The 18,558-nt window shown below is 49.7% G+C and overlaps 1 protein-coding gene across 3 annotated transcripts in view; it reads left to right on the forward strand.

Annotated features, from left to right (window-relative positions):
- Positions 1–262: 262 nt before the first annotated feature.
- The window catches only part of NFIX (nuclear factor I X), a 115,826-nt gene continuing 97,530 nt past the window's right edge, over positions 263–18,558 (forward strand). For 2 of the 3 annotated variants that reach the window (XM_044670345.1, XM_044670353.1), the window contains exon 1: positions 278–357. In XM_044670345.1, coding sequence (XP_044526280.1) covers positions 331–357 — 27 coding nt within the window. In that variant the 5' untranslated portion in view covers positions 278–330. Of the gene's footprint in view, positions 358–18,558 lie in introns of all 3 variants that reach the window. The other variant, XM_044670336.1, reaches the window with a different exon arrangement.

Genomic DNA, 18,558 nt, shown 5'->3' on the forward strand with positions numbered 1-18,558 from the left:
AAACTTTCACTTTCAGACAGCACGGCAAGGCGGGGTTACCGAGCGGCATGGAGTAGAGAGCGAGAGAGCGAGAGAGGAGGAGAGTCGGAGAGGAGAGGGAGCGAGCGAGTGAGCAGGGCGAGCGAGGAGGCAGCCAGAGAGACGGCGGCGGCGGCGGCGGCGGCAGCGGCAGCTGAGGCGGCGGCGGCGGCGGCGGCTGCAGCAGCGGCGCCGGGCTCCGGGCAGGCTCGCCCAGAGCTGGAGCGCGGCTCCCCCACTGCCCGGCCCAAGCTGAACTGAGCTGAGTCGCGCCTCACCGCGCCAGCCGCGGGGCTCCTCGGACAGCGAGCGATGTACTCCCCGTACTGCCTCACCCAGGTAACCGGGCGCCGCCGCCCCCGCCCCGGGGCTGGGAGGGTGTGTACGCGCGCGCGCGTGGCTCCGTGTGAGGCTGTCTGCGAGTGGGTCCGGCTGCCTCCGGGAGACTGCATGTCGTGTCAGTCAGTCTGCGCGAGGGTGGTGTGTGCGAGACAGTGTGGAACGGCGGCTGTAGGCGCGCGTGTGCCAGGCTGCGTGTATATGTGTGTGTCTGAGAGAGTGTCAGGCTGCGAATGAGTGTGAGCGTGAGTGTGTGTCAGTGTCAGTGTCAGTGTCGGGCTGGGGGTGGGAGAGCGTGTGGAGGGTGTGACTGCCAGGGGGAGGGGGGCCGGGGAAGCCCTCTCAGCGGGGCCTGGCGCTGCCCGCCTTAGTGCGGGGCTCTGCTCCCCGCTCCCCCACCGCTCCCCCCCACCCCCCTCCACAGGGCCCTGCCAGGCTCAGCTCGGCGGCCGCGGGGCGGGCCACACTCTCCAGGGCCTTTGTTTTCCTCCCCGCACATGGGCGCAGAGTTCAGAAAATGGCGCGTCTCCCAAATTTATTTCGGGAATAAAAAAGAGCCAGAGTCGCCGTGAGGCATAGACCCGGAGCAGCCCTCCCGGGCCGGCGGGCTGCAAGCTGCTGGGGGCGCTCGGCCTCCAGCCCCGGCTCGGACTCAGGCGGGCGGCGCTGACGGCCCCCTCCGGCACCGTGACTCCTTCCCTTCGTCAATCCCTCCACAAGTCTTCCTCTCTGACTCCGTCTAGGTCTCGCCGCTGCCGGGGCAGCGATCTCCCGGCGCTCCACCTCTGGTTCCGATCCCAATCCAGGGCTGAGGCAGACAGAGAGTCTGACAGCGCAGAGGGCCTCCCTTCCCGCTAACTCCCGCGCCCGCTGCCTCCCCTCCCGGGCCTCTCTCCCCGCCCCCCGCTCACTCCATAAACTTTTTCCGCCGCAAACTTTCTAGCCAGCACAAGCTATGTGCGGCTTGTGGTAAAAAGGCAGAGCTTGAGTCGAGTCTTCTCGCGGCCCGACTCCCGAAGGACAGGAAATCCCCGTGCCTCCTGACCCCCATCTCGGGTCCGAAGGTGAAAGGGGGGTGGGGGGCACACAGGGCTCCGCACTCTAAGCCAGGGCTTTACTCAATTAGGTGACAAGCTGTCTCCGACCCGAAGAGAAGACGCAACAGGCCCCGCGCCATAGAACGCAATAGAGAGCTTAACAAACCCCACGATTTAAGGACCCGCAGTGGGAGCTCAAGGCACAGACCGTGTTCACTGCTCTGCTTCGGGGCTTCCCTACGTGTAGACCCCCGGAGTGAGAGGAAAGATCCACTTCTCTGTCAATGTCGGTGTACGTCTGCACAGCCCGGAGGCCCCATAATCCCCGTGGCTGTCCCAATCGCCCAACGTTCAGTAAGGCCCTTCTGCTTAGCCCAGGGAAAGGGGTTCCTGGAGACGGCACCAGGGCCATGAAATTTGGGAATCTATCCCCGTTGGGACGTCAGGCTTGTGGAAGTTTGGAGTGTCCCCTGGCCCCCTCGGGTGGTCTCAGGGAAGAGGTGACTCCTTCAGGTCCTCCGCAGAGAGGGTGTAGGAATGGCTAGTAAAAGTGAGGAAGAGCTGCTTACAGGGGATACTGGGGTTAGTGGGTGATGAGTGAGAGAGGGCAGGTCAGGTCAGGTCAGGTCGGGCCCTGAGCCTTCTCCTGGCTGAACTGAAGATTCCTGCATGGAAAGATGAGGCAGTTTCTCTGCGAATCTGTCCTGTGTGTTAGAGAATGCGAGAGAATGTGTGCATTGGAAATTTCTGTCTACAATGTACCTCAGAGTGAGTGAATGTAGGCCTGTGTATTAATATGAATTATGGATGTGTGGATGTGTGAACTTCCTTTCTTTTTCACTCAGACTCTAGAATTCGGCTACTCCTGTTGGTGGAAGTGGCCAAATCTGAGGGGCTGTGTTTTGGGAGAGTGAGAGCCACTGGCCACCCTGCCTCTGACCCTTGAGCTGAGGCACTAGGGACACGAACACCTCAGGCCCCAAGACCTGCTGGGCTGAGCTCCTTAACTTTACTGCCTACTTCTCTGCACGTGGGCCCCGTTCTCCCCTTCAACTCATTAACCCTTTATGATCTGAGCTTGGGTTCTTAGCAGTCTCTCCTAGCTGCCAAAACTTCAGTCCAGAGTCAAAGGATTGGAAAGGAAGGAAGCCGGGAAACGGAGACTGATCCCTATTTGGAGAAAATAAGGCCCTAGCTCCCGTAGGTTTAGATCTAACGAGCTTCACACTCCCGGCCCAGGACTTTTCCTTTGGCTTCCAAACCTTCTCACTGTTCTTGCTGGCTCCGCTACTTGCCCTAAGACGCTGTCCCTAAGACGGAGCCCATATCTGGGAACCTTTCGTTCTCTTTCCAGTGCCCCCCAGCATATGCTGGCGAGTCCACTGACTCCGCAATCTCTGGGCAGGGGCCTGAGCCCTGGCCCCCCTTCCCCCCAAGCACGGGTGTTTGTGGGCGAGCACGGCCCAGCCGCTGCCTAATTATCCATTTCCCAACTCTGTACTTTTCTTTTCAAGCCGCTCTAATGACCTGCAATTTTCTTTTCCTCCTTCCCTTTCCCCCTTTCCTCCTCTTCCCCATCTGTTAAACAAAAAAAGTAACTTTATCGTCTTTCCCTTCTCCCTCGTTTCTATTTCTCTCTCTCTTCATGTCTCTAGCCCTAATCCTGGTTCCTGGCTGGGGTGTGTATGGGTGTGTGGGGAAGGATAGGCAAGGGGGCGATTGGGGCTGAGGTGAGTTCAAGGACTGGGAACCCAGGGGTGGCAGGGTAGGAAGCCCCGGCAGTCGGCTCTCATTTGCTTGGATTTCAGAATCGCTTTGGGCATAAAATATTGATTCTTCTGCTGACTTGCAGATGGAAAAAGGCAGGGAGACAGCAGACCTGAACTGGGACTGACACAGGGAGGGGTGGGAGACTCGGAGGACCTCCCCTCTTCAGGAAACCCCAGGCCTTTTGCGGTGGGTTTGGGGAGGGAGCTTTGGGGGTATGTGTGAAGAGGAACTCGGAGCTGACTCGGGCTTCAAGTGATTTTTCGGGATTCCAAGTCTGAGCCAGTCAATCAACAGTCTATCCGGGATTTGGGAGTGGGGTGGGATTTATCACTTTCTAAAAAAGAAAAAAAAATATGCCCCCCCCTCCAAAAAACTCATATTGACTCAGATGAAGGTAGAAAACGTTTACAGAAACAAGGAGTCAGCAAGAGAGAGAGGGTTGAGGAGTTTGGATGGGTAGAGAGGATCAAAGGAAACAGATTGGGCCTCCAACCCGGGTTCTTTAGCTCTTCGGCTCAAGTGTAGGTCAAACTGGGCCGTCTCGGCTCTGACCCGTGGAGATTTCTCCACTGTTCCACTGTCCCCCCACCCTAGTCAGGTTTCTCTATAGCACATCCAACACCGGAGACTTTGATGGACCCAGTAAGTGGCTCGTGGAAAAAACCCTTTGGGTCCTGCCCCCGCACCAGGCTGCTGCCCCTTCCCTTTTTCTGTATGTTCCTGGGACTGGACATGAAGGACAGTGGTCTTTTGTCTTTCTCTCCTTCTGTGTTGTCTCTCTGTATCTCTGTCTCCCTCTCCATCTCTGTCACTCTCTCTAAAACCAAAATTGGCTTTGATTTTAAAGTCAATAAATGAGCAGGAGCAGAGCAGAGCAGGGGCCCTAGTGGGGAAAGAGGAGAGAGGGAAGAGAAGGAGGAGGAGAAAGGGATGTAGAAAAAGAGAAGGAAAGGAGGAAAATAAAAGAGAGAGGGGAAAAAAGATGGAGGAGGATAGAGAAGGGAGAAAGAAAGAGATGGAAGAATAGAAGATGTTGAGAGGGAAGGAAGAAAAAATATATGAAAAGAATGAGAAAGGAGAAAAGGTGGAGGAGCTGGAAAGAATAGAGAAAGGGGGAGATAGAGAGAAGAAAAAGAGATAAAGGAGGAAAGAATGGGAGGATGACGGAGAGAGAGTAATAGAGAGGAGAGGAGAAAGAACGAGGGAAGAGAGATGGAGAGGAGGGCCCGTGAAAAGAAACAGAAAGTGACACGAGACAGAGGAAAAGAGATGGGTGAAGAGAGGAAAGGAGAACTATCTGGGGAGAAAGGAGACAGAGAAAGAGAGGCAGGGAGCGAAGGGAGCCAGAGAACTGAGGAATGGATAAAAGATGGGAGGAAGAAAGGGAAGATAATTTCTTGGAAAAAGCAGAGAAATCTGGGGCAGGAGCAGTGGAGCTAGGGCCTGGAGGGGTTCAGAGCCTTGTCACCCAGACAAGACAGAGATGGACGGATGAATGGGAAATCCCATGTCACATACACAGAAACATGCATATACACACAGAGAGAGATAAGAAGAGAAGCACATGTACATAGATATATACTCACACAGGCGTACAAAGAAACACATAGAGATAGATGGGGAATCATACCAACACAGAGGCACATGCTCACAAACATATGTAGATACAAACCCAGTTAGATGCTTACATACAGAAAAAAATTATAGCTCAGCAAAAGCTACAGGATTTATTTGAATTACTTACCTCATACTAGGTCTATGAAGTAGGTAATAATACCTCTATTTTACAGATGAGGAAACTGATGTTGAGAGGGGTGAAGGAACGTTCTCCGGGTCATATGTGTTGGAACTAGATAGAACATGAACCAAGGACTTCTGACTCCCAAGTCAATTCTCTTTATATTGACCCAGGCTGCCTTATATTCAGAAATACAAATGAACAGTCACACAAGGCACCCATATAAAAACATAGGCATGCTTATAAACAGACATGCATGTGGCCACGTATTCAAACAAGGTATATGACCCCAGTAAGATCCAGTAATATTGGAAAGTCCTTTCCCTGGTCTCCTGCCCCAGCCTTCTTATGACTATTCACGTCATTCTGGTTAGTCTTCTACCTTTGTAAACCCCTGAACCTGATTTCCTCCTATATGGAATGGCTCCTATTTCAATAAGCTACCTCCCATTCCTTTTACCCCTAAGGACCCATTCCCCAGTCTTTCTCTCCTCTTCTCCCATTATAACTCTTAAAGCCAGGAGACCCAAATGGTGATCCTCAGAGTGACCTAGGCTGACGTGATTGAGCCTCATCAATCCTTGTGGCCATACTGAAAAGGGGTGGGCAAGGGCACACTTGGTTATTTCAATTCAGCCTGATCGATCGATTGCCTCGTGTGTGCCAGGGCACTGTGCTTAGTACCCTGTCTTACTGGAGGTGGGGATGGGGTGGGAGATACTGGAGGACATGAGAACAGGGTGAAGATCAGCAAGAGGGGACTTGAGGACAGGATGGATGGCAGCATGTGGGAGAACCTAGAGGTACATGATATTCGCCTCTGGCCTGTGGGTGTGGAGATGCAGGAGATGGGACACTGAAACAGAGGCCTTCATTCTGGATGGGAAGGAGTTATCCAGGAGGAGCCATCTAGGGTAGCATCTAGGGACAGAGTAAAAGGGCTGATCTCCAGAAAATCGAGTCCACAGGGTATACAGAAATAGGAGCCCAAGTAGCCAGGTGGAAGAGGGAGGAGGGAGCTGCTTTAAAAATAGGGGCTAGAATGGGAAGGAGGGTGGAGATCAGGAAGGGCAAGAAGGAAGCCATCTTGGGGAAAGTGTTAGGGACTGAGCTAGGAGTCAGAAGGTTGAGTCGAACCCCTTCCTTGGGTAAATCTAGGAAGCCTTCAGAGATGAGAGGTGCTGCCTGTCCTGGAAAGAAACGAAATGAAGGCACATGACTCATATCCATTTGTACACATCGGAGTCATCTGGACTAAAAAGAGGTGTTGAGATAAGATAGAGGAAGACCCTAGCAGAGGAGGGGGACAAGGAAAACTATGAGAAAAATAGGGCGAGATTCTGGGTGGGAAAACTACACAACCACAGATACAAAGAGGCAAGTAGGATTAAATTATATCAGGTACTGTGAATCCTGGTGTCAAGTATCTATGGAAACGTTGGCCAAAAAGGGGATGATGGCACACCAGAAGACTGAGTTGGGCAATACATGGTACACTGCTCTGACGGGGTCCCGAATCAGGCCCTTTGATTGCCTCCTAGAGCTTTTCTGGGCCCTCTGTTTCATTTCTTCTCAGGAGAGAGAGGTCCTTCACACCAAATCTGAATTGAGACCCATGGACTCCAAGATCTACTACTTCTCTTCCCTGTTGGTGGGGAGTATATACATACATGCATGTATACTAATTTTGTGATGAGGCTCTGGGAAAGGGGTCAGATCGTGTTCTGGTTTTTGTTTCTCGACTCTCTCCATGTCTCTGCTGCTATTCTCATAATGATCTCACCTCCTGCTCCTTTCTTGTTCAGTTTCCTCCCCAGATATAGACTCTAAGGCGGGAAGATGGGAGAAGGCTCTCCCAAGCCCCATCCTGGTTCTCAGGAAAGGCCCCCTGGATTCAGGAACAGAGCAAAAGACTTTTCTACCAAATCAGTCTCTGTGGTCATTGCACTGTAGATTATGGTAACAGAGCCTGAGCTTGGTGGGAGAGGCAGGGGGTGGGTGGGGTGGGATATGAGGTGGAACATTTGGATGTGAAGGTAATTTGGTATATAGTCATACTCACTTGAGTGGGCATCCTTGTATTTATCACTTTTCTCTGGAGATTTTTGTGTCTCTTCCTCTGAGCTTGTTGGTTTATGTGGTAATTGTGATGGTGGTAGTGGGTATGCCTCCATCGAACATCTCTGTCACGCTGTATATTTTTCTTGACACACAGTGGTAACAGGGTACAGTGGAAAGATCTGTGTCTGGAGTCAGAAGGCCTACAGTTTTAATTCTGCCTCTACCACATTCTAAGTGTGACATTAGGCAAGTCACTTTACCTTGCTTGGGCTCAGTTTCCCTTTGTAAAATGGGGAGAATCATTCCTGTCTAGCCTAGCCCTGTTCATGAGTTGTGAGGATATAATAAGATAAATAAAGGACGAAAAATTGTCTTGTGAAGTATTCTTCACGTAGGAGGAAAGACAGACAATTCTTGCAATTATATGTCCATCCATGTCATTGTGTTCTTCTGAGTACTTGGATAACTTCACCAGCCCTTTCTTCTGGTGGGCCTTGGTGCTAAAGCCTAGCAAGGCCTACTGGCAGTTCTGGACATAGGGGTAAGCTGGACAGGCAGGTGGCCTGTGCTCACTAGCTTTTTCCATGAGGGGGAGGGACCTGGTATAGATGCCAGGTTTGTTCCATGTCCAGAGAAGCTACCTCCATGAAGGCAGGACCAAAGCAGTAGAAGCCCCAGCTTAGTCTGGTCCCATTCCCTGTTGAGTCTAGTCCTTCCCTGGACAGCCCACACCTGGGCCAGGTGGCTTAAAGCCTCCTTCTGCCTATACCTTCTCCCCCACCTCCCCAGAAGTCAGCCTCAACTCAGTCTAGGACAGAGGCACTGGTGTGTGTGTGTGTGTGTGTGTGTGTGTGTGTGTGTGTGTGTGTGTGTTTGGGGAAGGGAATCAAGCAGTAGGGCTGGAGGAGAGATGGAAAGCAGTTGGATAGACCTCGTTCTGTCTACTCTGTGGCTCCTTCTGTCCATTTGAAATTGATTTTGGCCACTTCTCTGAATCTGCCCTGTGATTGCATGGCTGTCTGTCCATCCAGCCTGGGCATCATCTCTCTCCTTTTAGATCCAGACTGTCCTATCTGTGGGGTACTAGCAGCCTCCTATCCCAAAAAGCCATTATCACTCCTGTGGGTGCTGAGGCCTTTACCAGCAGCATATTTATGCAAAAAGTTTTAAGTGATAAGAATTTGACAGCTGTCTCTTTTTCTCTTTCTCTCTCTCTCTCTCTCTTTCTCTCTCTTCCTTTTTCTCTCTCTCTCTTTCTTTCTCTCTCTCTCTCTCTTTCCTTTTCTTTCTTTCTTTCTTTCTTTCTTTCTTTCTTTCTTTCTTTCCCTCCTTTTCCCCCTCCTCCCCTTTCTCTCACTGGCTTTTTCCCCCTCCTGCCAAATGCATCTTGGCCCTGACTGAATATCTCTCCTTCCTCATTTTTGGCTCCAGCCCCGAGCACTAAGAAGAGAAGGTCTCGAAATCCTCCATTCCCCTCAGCCTCCACCTCTGCTACCACTAGCCACTAGGAGATCCTTTAGAGCTGGGAAATGGATTCCATTTTGGGACTGGAGCATCTATATATTGGAGGGGCTTTGGGATGAGTGCTAGGCAGCGCAAATGACTGCAACTTATTCTTTTAGGGGTGGGAGAGGAGGTAAAACATTACGAGGTGGGGATGGGGTAGGGGGTAGGAAAAAGCAAGCAGTTTTGGCATTTGAACAATTTTACCACCAGACTCCTTTGGAGAAAGTTACAGGTGGCATGGTGGTCATTGCCTGAGGAAGGGGTAAAATATGTTCACCTTCCTCCTGGCACCAGTGGCAGTGGAGGACAGGCTGACAGTACCCAGCTAAGAGGACAAGCCTTGGGAACTGGTAAGGACTAGGCAGGGGGTGGGGGGTGATGAGGGACTGGGCAGTGGGGGAGGAATGTCTCTTCCCAAAGTAAAGTCTGGTTGCTCATTGGGCTGGCAGAGAGCCGTGGGGCTGCAGCTGTGTACTGAGCTCTGAGCTGCCGCAGTCACTACCACCGGCAGTGAGGGAGGCAGGCAGCACTGCGGCCTACCACAGCCAATCAGAAGCCTGGGTTTCGCTAGGGATTACCACCACCCCCCCAAGGCCCCACCCCAGGGGGAGCTGAGCTGGGAGGTAGCCAGTGGGTGGGTGGGACTGGGTGCCCCTCCAGACTCAGATCACCAAAGAGGGGTTGAGGTAAGCAGCGGAAAATATCCACCCTAGGACTGGACCAAAGCTGCCTTGAAACCCCTTTTCCTGGGGTATAGTGCCAAGTCCCTGCACAGACCAGGGAGAGAAAGCCTTATTCCAGAATATTCCCTTCCCCTCCACAAACAAGGAAAACCAAGCCGAGTGGGTCCAAAGGGCTTGGTATCAGGGAGGCGTCCCAGGGCCTCTAGAGGTTCAAGGGGAAAAGGTATTATTGAGGTATAGAGAGGAAAGGTATTTGAGTATAGAGAGTCTGTCAGAGGACTGAGAGACTCCCAAATAGATTCCAAGCTTCCTAGAGTAAGGCCTTTATAAGCTAATTCTTGGGTTTGGGCTAGACGGGCAGAGAAAGGGGAAAGTGGAAGCCAAGTAATCTGGATTTTGAGTCAAAAAGCTTCTTTGGTGTAAATGAGGATTTTTAAAAAACTTTTTTGTGTATGTGTTCTGGATCCCTTTTGACAGTCTGATGAAGCCTTTGACCCCTTTCCCAGAATAATACTTTAAAATCAAACACAATATAAAATACATTACAAAGGGAATTACAAAGAAAACCAATTAATTGAATGACAGTTGTCAAAATATTTAAAAACAAGTTCATGAATCCCAGGTAAAGAACCTGGAGTCAAAACTATCTAGTACTGACAGACTAACCCTGTTCACATCTTTATTTTCTATCTCTCTCTCCATTCATCCATATGTTTGAAGGTTGATGCATGGAACACTACAGCAAGGCCTACCTGCTCAGACCCACACAGACATTTTAACATACATATACAGAAAAAAGCATGTTCCAAGGAACAAAATAATTTATAAGCCACCCGACTATAGAGAAGCTTCAGGCTCCAAGCAAGCACCGCTCTTCTAACCTCCTTTCTCTCTACTCCTTCGGTTTGTCTGTCAATAGTGAGGAGGGGGTTTGGGCCCCAGGAGAGATCTGCCACCCAGTAAAAAGGTTAGGGCTTGGCTTAGTATAATGATGGGTAGGCACTCACTGAGTCAGTAAATCCTTCCATCCCTTGGTGTGCTATTAGGCCTAAAGAACATCTGTGCTGTGGAGAATGTGGGATGGGGCTCAGGTCCCATCCACCCATTCATGCCAATTGCCTTCTTCTCTCTTTGTCCTAAGGCTGGGGGAAGAAGAGTCTCTCTGGGCTTTCATCTAGGCCCCAATTACCTTTTTTGAGAAAGGGTGGGAGAGGATCAGAGATACCATCAGCTCCATATCCAACTTTTGTATCAGGGCCTTTTCTAGTCCCGTAGGCTGCTAGGTAGTGCCTTTCCCTCTGAGAGTACCTTCCATTTACTTCCTATATATCTCGTATGTTCCTGTTATTTAAAAATTACCTTCTCCATTAGGATCTAGGGCACTTGGAGAGCAGCTGCTGTCTTTTGCCTTCCTTTCTATCCCCAAGAGTACAAAGTGCTTGACACGTGGTAATAATGAATAACAGTAAGTAATAAATAACAAGAATAAATGACTGTTGACCACTAATCAATAATAGTCAATAACAATAATAAATGATTGTTGACCAGCTCTACATGTGATGTCAGAGATGAGACTCCTATATAGCCTCTCTTAGGATGAAAACCCATGTTGAATGGGAACTTCCTTTTAGTGGAAAAGGCATTCCCATAGTCTACTTGAAATCTTGCTAAGGTACATAGGGTAATAATTCAGTTTGGTAAACATTTCTTAAGTGCTCCCTATGTACCAGGCACTGTGTTAAGCTCTGGGATACAAAAAAGAGGCAGAAGAGAAACCCCCTGCCCTCAAGGAGCTTGCAATCTAAAGGGGAACAGGTAAACAAATATATACAAAGCAAGTGATATAAAGGCTAAATAGGAAATAATTAAAAGAGGGAAAGCAATGGAATTCAGAAGAGTTAGGGAAGGTTTCCTACAGAAGGTAGGATTTTAGTTGGGACTTAATGGAAGCCAGGAAGGCTAGTAGCTGGAGAGGAGGAGCTTTCCAAGAATGAGGGACAGCCAAAGAAAATGCCTGGAGCCAAGATTGCCTTTTTTGTGGAGCAGACAGGAGGTCAGTGTCTCTGGATTGAAGAGAATAAGTCCAGAAGAAAGGTGTAAGAAGATAGGAAATGAAGGGGAGGGGGTAGATTATGAAGGGCTTTGAATGCCAAACAGATTGTTTTGTATTTGCTCCTGGAGACAATAGGGAGTCCCTGGAGTCTATGGAGTGTGCCTGTAATGGGGGACAGGGATAGAGGGGTGATGATAATATGATCAGACCTTCATTCGAGTAAAATCACTTTAGTGGTTGAATGGAGAATGGATTGGAGTGGGGAGAGACTTAAGGCAGGCAGATCTACTCACCATCCAGGCATGATGTGATGAGGGACTTATACCAGGGTGGTAGCAGTGTCAGATGAGAAAAGGGGCTATATTCAAGAGATGTTAGAAAATTCATAGGTTTACAGAGTTAGAAACAGCCCTGAGATCATCTCTAACTATTCATTTTACAAATGAGGAAACTGAACCCAAGAGGGTCTAAGGGACCTGCTGAAGGTCTCATAGCAGAGCCAGTACTTGATTTTAGATCTCCAGATTCCAGAACCACAGAGCTTTCTTCTCTTCTCTCTGTACTACAAATGTCTCCATGGACCTTACGTTCCATTAGTTGACCTTTTCTCAGGAAAAACAGTACCTTTCAAGAACCTCAAAGCTATCTCCTTTCTCCTTCTCTTAATTTTAGTTGCTTGGCTTTACATCCTGACTTTGGTCTCCCACTCTTCCTTTTGACCATTTAAGAGGAATGAGTTTATCTTGAGGCCTACTCTGACCCACAGATCCTTCAGAAAGGATTTGTAGGAGGAAGTCATAGCTCAGGATCAGGTTCCTCCCAATGCATTTGTTTCTCCCTAGCATGCCTGACTATCTCAGTCCTGGTTGATCTTTCCCTAGGAAGCCAAACTGAGGAATTTGGTATTCAGGAATTTGAACCATTATCATTGCCTTTCCCCCAAAGATCCTCTTCAGATATGCTCCTCTTCCTCCACCCCCCCATCCCCTTTCCTTCAACATATCCCATTTCCTTTAGGGAGATTCTGATTTCTAGTCAAAATTAAACTTGAAAAGTATGTTGGATTGTGAGTCAAATCTATGTCCTATTCTAGGCTTTGACCTTAACTGGCTGTATAATCTTGGGGAAGTCCCTTCTCCTCTCAGGGCCTCAAATTTCTTACCTATAAAATGAGGGGACTAAATGAGATAATCTCTAAGGCCCTAAAATTTTATTACTGGGTGATTCCCTGAGGTATACTAGCTTATCTCTTATCCTAGATGAGGTTGGGTTCTATTATTTTGGCCTCTTACTCCTTAGGTAGGATTTTCCTTGTCTTCTAGTCGGTGGTTAATTAGCAAATGAAATCCACCAAACCTTGGGTGGCATAAATAATAATTTCTCATATGCATTTCTACAGCATTTTCACATTCATCACCTCAATGGATTCATACAACAGCCCTATGAGACATGAAGGGCAAGTGTGATGCCCATTTAACTGAGGAAAGAACAAGCTACAAGCCTTTCATCAAAAGGCTTGGCAAATGAAATTCGGAGAATCATATTGATTTGAAGTTTTTAGCTATAGCAAAAAATGAAGACCATTTTCTAAGGTGCAAAGATTGCTAAGAGCTTTGGTAGAGGGAGAATTCATACTAGGAGATCACAGATCCTTAAAAATATTGATGAAATATAAGGAAACTGGTACCCAAACAGATAAAGTGATTTGCCCAATGCCACAGAGCTGAGGCTCAAACCCTACCGTCCTGGGTCCTGGTCTGGATATGATATAAACCTGCTCATCCACTCTGAGATAGGGTATGAATCTGGGTTTGTGATAGGGCTTCTATTTAGAAATGTAAGTCAGAGCCTTGCCTGCCTCCCTTCTCTAGGCTCTGAGAAGCTGTCTCTGAATAACAGTTTACTGTTGGATTGGGAGTGTGGGGGGTGTATGTGCTACACTGCATATACTGGGCAGCTGACATGCCCAGGAGTGGCATGTCCACCTGGGCACCTAGATTTAGCTATCCAGCCCCATTCCTCCCCCCCCAGCAGATTTATTTTTACCCTTGGTCCAGTGGTCAGGTCTGTGCCAGGGCCTTGCCTAGGAGGCCAACTCTTGGTGATTCCATGGCATTTTCTGCCTTACAGGCCCCCCAATTTACTGTTACCCGTCTTCTCGGGCTCCTACAGGGTGCCAGGATCAGAATCTGATTTTAAGGGTAGTGTCTCCCAGGATGTCCAGACTATCCTCCCTCCCCACAATGGTGGGAGGGGTAGGATGGGCAGCAGCAGTGGGCATGGTGGCATTTGGCCTGGCATAGTGCCTGTCCCCATCCCCCACCTAGTACCCAGGGAGAAGACCAAGCGGCTGCTGCTGCCAGTCTGCTTTTTGTAGCGTTGGGGGTTGGGTGAAGGGGAGTGGGCACTGGGAAGATCAGGACCTGATGCCTCTTCCCTTTTCCTACCTCCCATCCATCCTGTGCCATGGAGCACCAGATTTTTCCCCCTCTCATGGTGGCAGTGCTTTCTGAAATGCAACAACACCTTCTCTCCCATTTCATCATTGCTTTATATAAACGAGAAGATCCTGCTCCTTCTCCCTCTGCCATCTTCCTTCCCCCTCCATCTCTGTCTCTCTCCCTCACTCACTCGGAGTCTGTCTCTCCTTTCGTTCTGTAATGGCTGGGTTTTTGGCATCTCCTCTACCCTCCCCCTCCCCCACTCCCCGCTGGCCTACAGCTCTGGCTCTGGCTCTGCTTCCAAGCCATTCTCTCCCCTGGCTTTTTGGCTTTTTGTGTTGATCTGAGCTCTGTGTTCCCCAAAAAGGGATCTCTGAGGGAGGGGGTGCCAGATTTTGCCATGGAAAAACTGGACCAACTGACTTCCCCCCTCCCATGCCTGTGGCACTATTGTGAGGGGTAGCTAGCTAGCGTTGCTTGGTGAACCTCTAGAGGGTCTGTGTTTGTGTGTGTATATATGTGGGGGAGGGTGAGAGAGAGAGGACAGAGAGAGAGAAAGAGAGAGAGGAGTGTGAGAGAGAAAGAAAGAGGGAGAGAGAGAGAGAGAGAGAGAGAGGAGAGTGAGAAAGAAAGAGAGGAGAGTGAGAGAGAAAGAGGGAGAGAGAGAAAGGGAGGGAGACAAGAGAGAGAGAGGAGAGAGAAAGAGAGAGAGGAGAGAGAAAGAGAGAGAAAGAGGGAGAGAGGAGAGAGAGAGGAGAGGGAGGGAGAAAGGGAGAGAGAAAGAGAGGAGAGAGAAAGAGAAAGAGGGAGAGGGAGAAAGAGGAGAGGGAGAGAGAAAAAGAGAGAGAGGGAGGAGAAGAGAGAGAGGATGGGAGAAAAGAGAGCAGACTGTGAGGAAGAAAAGAAGGATAAAGAGGAGAGAGGAGAGGGAGAAGAGAGGGGAGAGAGACCCTCAACTACAGGCATGATGCCACCCTCCCATTCTTTCTCAGTTCTTCCTTTAAGCTGGGTATACATGCAATTGTGCTGCCAATACCAGGAGGGTGAGGTTATCCTCTCCACCCCCCACCCCATCTCTCTGACCCCTCTATTTTCCTCTTCTCACCTCTATTATATTTATTCTCAGATCTCCTTCTCTAGTCAGGTGTAAGCTTAAAGGCAGACATGATTATTTTTTTCTATCATAGGGCCTAGCTCTGTGCTTTGTTCATGGGCCACAGGCACTAATAGGCTCTGTAGAATGTTTGCTGAATGAAGGTGGAATGAGAATAAGTTTGGAGAGAGTTTAGTGACAGATTCTTACACTGTCCTGGACTCTAGCTTTCAGTGGACACATGGACCAGGCTGATACTTCAATTCTTTTCTGGGTTCTGCCATGCCAAAGGTCTCAGGGCAGTATGAAGCAAGTGGGGAGATAAGGGAGGGGGAAGGGATTAGTTGAGACACCAAAGGGGATCAACCGCTGGTATTTGGGAGTGTCCTCCCCCCTTTCCCAAGCCTCCAAGGTTGAGGAGGTGCTCTGCCCCGGAGTTTGGGAGGGGTTGGTGGGATTCCTTACCCTAGCCTGGGCACACATGCCCATCTCCTCCCCCACCTCTGAACTGGTACTGGCCTTGACCTTAATCTTGAGTAGGACTGGACTGGTGCTATGGGCTGAGGGGCAAGGGGACATGAAGAAGAGGCCTGGGGCTTGGGAAGGGGCTGGGCTGGATGCAGAAGAAAGCGGGGTGGTGGTCAGGCAATGCCCAAAAGCCAGCTATGCCCCCCATGGGGTGAGGGGCATTGGAAGAACCGGTTTACTGCCCTCCCCACCCCCCACCAGCTCCCTGCTCCTCTGCACAAAACAAAGTTTGCTAAGTTACTTACAATGTTATTTGAGGACGGGCTGGCGTGAGCCCAGAGCGGGCTGTGGAAACTTGTTTTTCGCCGCCGTTGCTGTGGAGTATTAAAGACACACTATCTGAGGGGGGTGGAGGGGTGGGTGCTCCCGACACTGCTTCCCCTTATGCCCTGTTGTGCTGGGGGGTGGTCCTGCATACCCAGGTTGGGGCACATGACCCAGAAGCACTGGCATATTTGGAGGGGGGGGTTGGAGACATGCCTGGGTGAGGGGTACTTGGGTTAGAGCCCCTGCTCTGCCAGGCCTTTTTCGGGGGTGGGGGGACAGCAACAAGGGTCCTTCCTGACTACCTTACACTCAGCTCTGCCTAGAACAGGGTGGCTCAGCTTCCTTGCCACATTTACACCTAGCCAACACACTGGAGCACACACTCAAATGTACTGTTATACACACACATACACACTGAAGCACACACTCATCTCCTGGCTGAGAGTGATAGGAGGTGGGAAGATCTAACTGCTCTGGGCATTTAGGCCAGCTTCCCTTGCTGTTAGCCCCACAGCCTCCCCACTTTCCCTATCTTTTTTCCAAGGTCTCTCTTCCTTCTGTCTACCCCCTACCCCCCTTCCCAACGATCTCCCTCTGCCTGCGCTCTCCCCTCCCCCTTGGGGTGGGGTAGGGGTGGTGGTGGTGGTGGTGGTGGGAAATGGGATCCATATGTCTCTGATTCCTTCACACTGAACTCACAGCAGCTGGGGGTGGGGGGGGACTTCTTCCCGTCCCGGAGAGGTTCCTCCCTCCAGCCCCCTAGCCCCGCCCAGAGGCAACAAACTCCCAACCCAAGAGCCCCGGCCCCGTTTGAAATTCCAAACCCTAGAGGGAGGGAGGGAGGCCAAGCAGCAACCCCCTTCCACCTCAGGCCCCCCCAACACCTCTGAAGAAGAGGGGAAAAGGGAGGGGACTTAGAAGGGAGGAGAAGGGAGAGGAGAGAGAGAAAGGAGAAGGGAGGAGAAGAGGGGGGTGATGGAAGGTGGGAAGAAAAGAATAGAGGGCAGGAGAGACAGGAAGGTTGGGGCACAGAACGGAGTAGAGGGGGAGAAGATGAATCATAAGCTGAAGAAATAGGGAGGGACAAATCAGAATTTAAGAGGGGGAGAAAAGGAAAATGAACATTTTATACTTGATCTCATCCCCATTGCCCTTGCTTTTTATCTGGTCTCACTCCCGCTGCTGGATTCAGACTGTTTCAAAGTTCTGTATCATTTCCTCCTATCTGGCCCAATACTATTGTTGCTATTTTTCAGGGGTCAAAGTGGATAGAGAGAAATCAGTTTGGAGGTGGGTCATTATTCAGCCTGAAACAAGAGTTCCAGGACTTTTGTTGAGGGGGGGTGCCATTGCCCCACCCGCCACTGGGCTAAGGATGGATGAACAGAAATCCCCCAGCCCCTTACTCTCTTTTCCCTTAAATACCAGATGGAAGGGGCATCCAAAGATCTCCCTGGTCTGGGCCTGAGACTTCTTTCTGTGTCTTCCTGGATAAGAGGAGTAGGAAGGGGAGATAAGACTAGATGATATGGAAAGTCTTGGCCAGTTCTAAATATTACAATTCTATAATATCAGAGATGAAAGAGGGTGGCAACCTTCCTTCCTCCCCATTAGACATATACCCAGTTTTATGTTGAGAACTATGCACACACAAATACACACACACACACACACACACACACACACACACACACACACATTCCTCTTATGCTCTTACCTAGAATTATAAACATTTTTGGTTAACTTCACACACATCCAGTCACAATCAAACTCATTCCCCACACTTACTTATTGCATTGGTTCCTTTGACAGTCATTTGAGTATGTACTCTGTTATAAGCTGCGGGGTATATTAAGCATACTACAATGTAGTCCCTGTCCTCAGGGAGGTTACAAGGAAGGCAATGAGTCCCTCATGTGCTTATACAGCATAGGAACATGAGACCTTTCCCCAGAGTCTTCCCTCTCACCATGTTAGGACTGTCTTTTCCCTATCCTCTGCCCAGTTTCTGGTCCCTTTGGCCTAGTGGACAGCTAGATTTTATTAGTTTCTCTAACGATTTCCAAGGGAAGGGGAACAACCTGAGATTGGGAGTGACTAAGAGGAGTAAAGGTTCCCAAATCAAACTGAGATTTAGGCCTGAGGAGAAGGATCTTCTAGGCCTCTCCAAAAGAGGTCAGCTTTGGGCAGAAAAAAAGCTCAGGCTCTCAAATATAGCCTTGAGAGGCCTAGAGCAGGGGCCCATCAGAAGCTGAGCCAACTGTTGGAGGGAGTACTAGGAGTAGGTCCCCTTCGCCTGATGCTCCAATCCTTTGGTCTGGAGCCCTTTCCCTCTGGTTTCCACTCCTGAGCTGGAGGGAGACATAGACCCTCCCCAGTCTCACTCCTTATTCCCCACTCCATTATCTCTTCCTATTCACTCTTCTTTTTCCCCCTCCCCCCTTTATTCCTGTGTACACTTTTTCTTAGAGGTGAGCCTTGGAGAGAAAGGTCGGGGGAGTGCTAGGCTCATTGGCAGGGTTTAGGTGAGTGGAGAAGAGAAATCTCTCAGGCTCCCATAAATGCTCAGAGACCTGTCCCCAGATTTAAATTTACTCCAAATCCCCCTCGCTCAGTCTCTTGCTTTCAGCTTTACCTGATTCATTCTCCAAATTGATTCCCCCCAGTTCTTGTTTAGGGGTTTATGTGAGGAAGGATAGGTGTGTCTCTTATATTGAGTGTGTGGCTCGATATGTATATGGGATGTATGTGTGAGTGTGTGTGTGTGTGTGTGTATGTCCTATGTTACGGTATCTGGTTGTATATCTTTTGCATGTGCTGGGTATATGTAAGACTGTGAGTCTAGGTGGGGAGGGGTAAGGAACTGGATATGTTTACAAATGGCTCTGAGAAGGAGGCTATATTAGCCTTGGAAGCTGCAGAAAACTGGGGGATGGGGAATCTGAAATGATATGGAGAAAAATGAAAACTCAGGGTTTGGAATAACATCGTATTCTGGGACATAATGGCAAGAAGAGTGGTCCC

This window comes from Gracilinanus agilis, chromosome 1, assembly GCF_016433145.1.
Source record: "Gracilinanus agilis isolate LMUSP501 chromosome 1, AgileGrace, whole genome shotgun sequence".
In the NCBI taxonomy this organism is placed as follows: Eukaryota; Metazoa; Chordata; class Mammalia; order Didelphimorphia; family Didelphidae; genus Gracilinanus; species Gracilinanus agilis.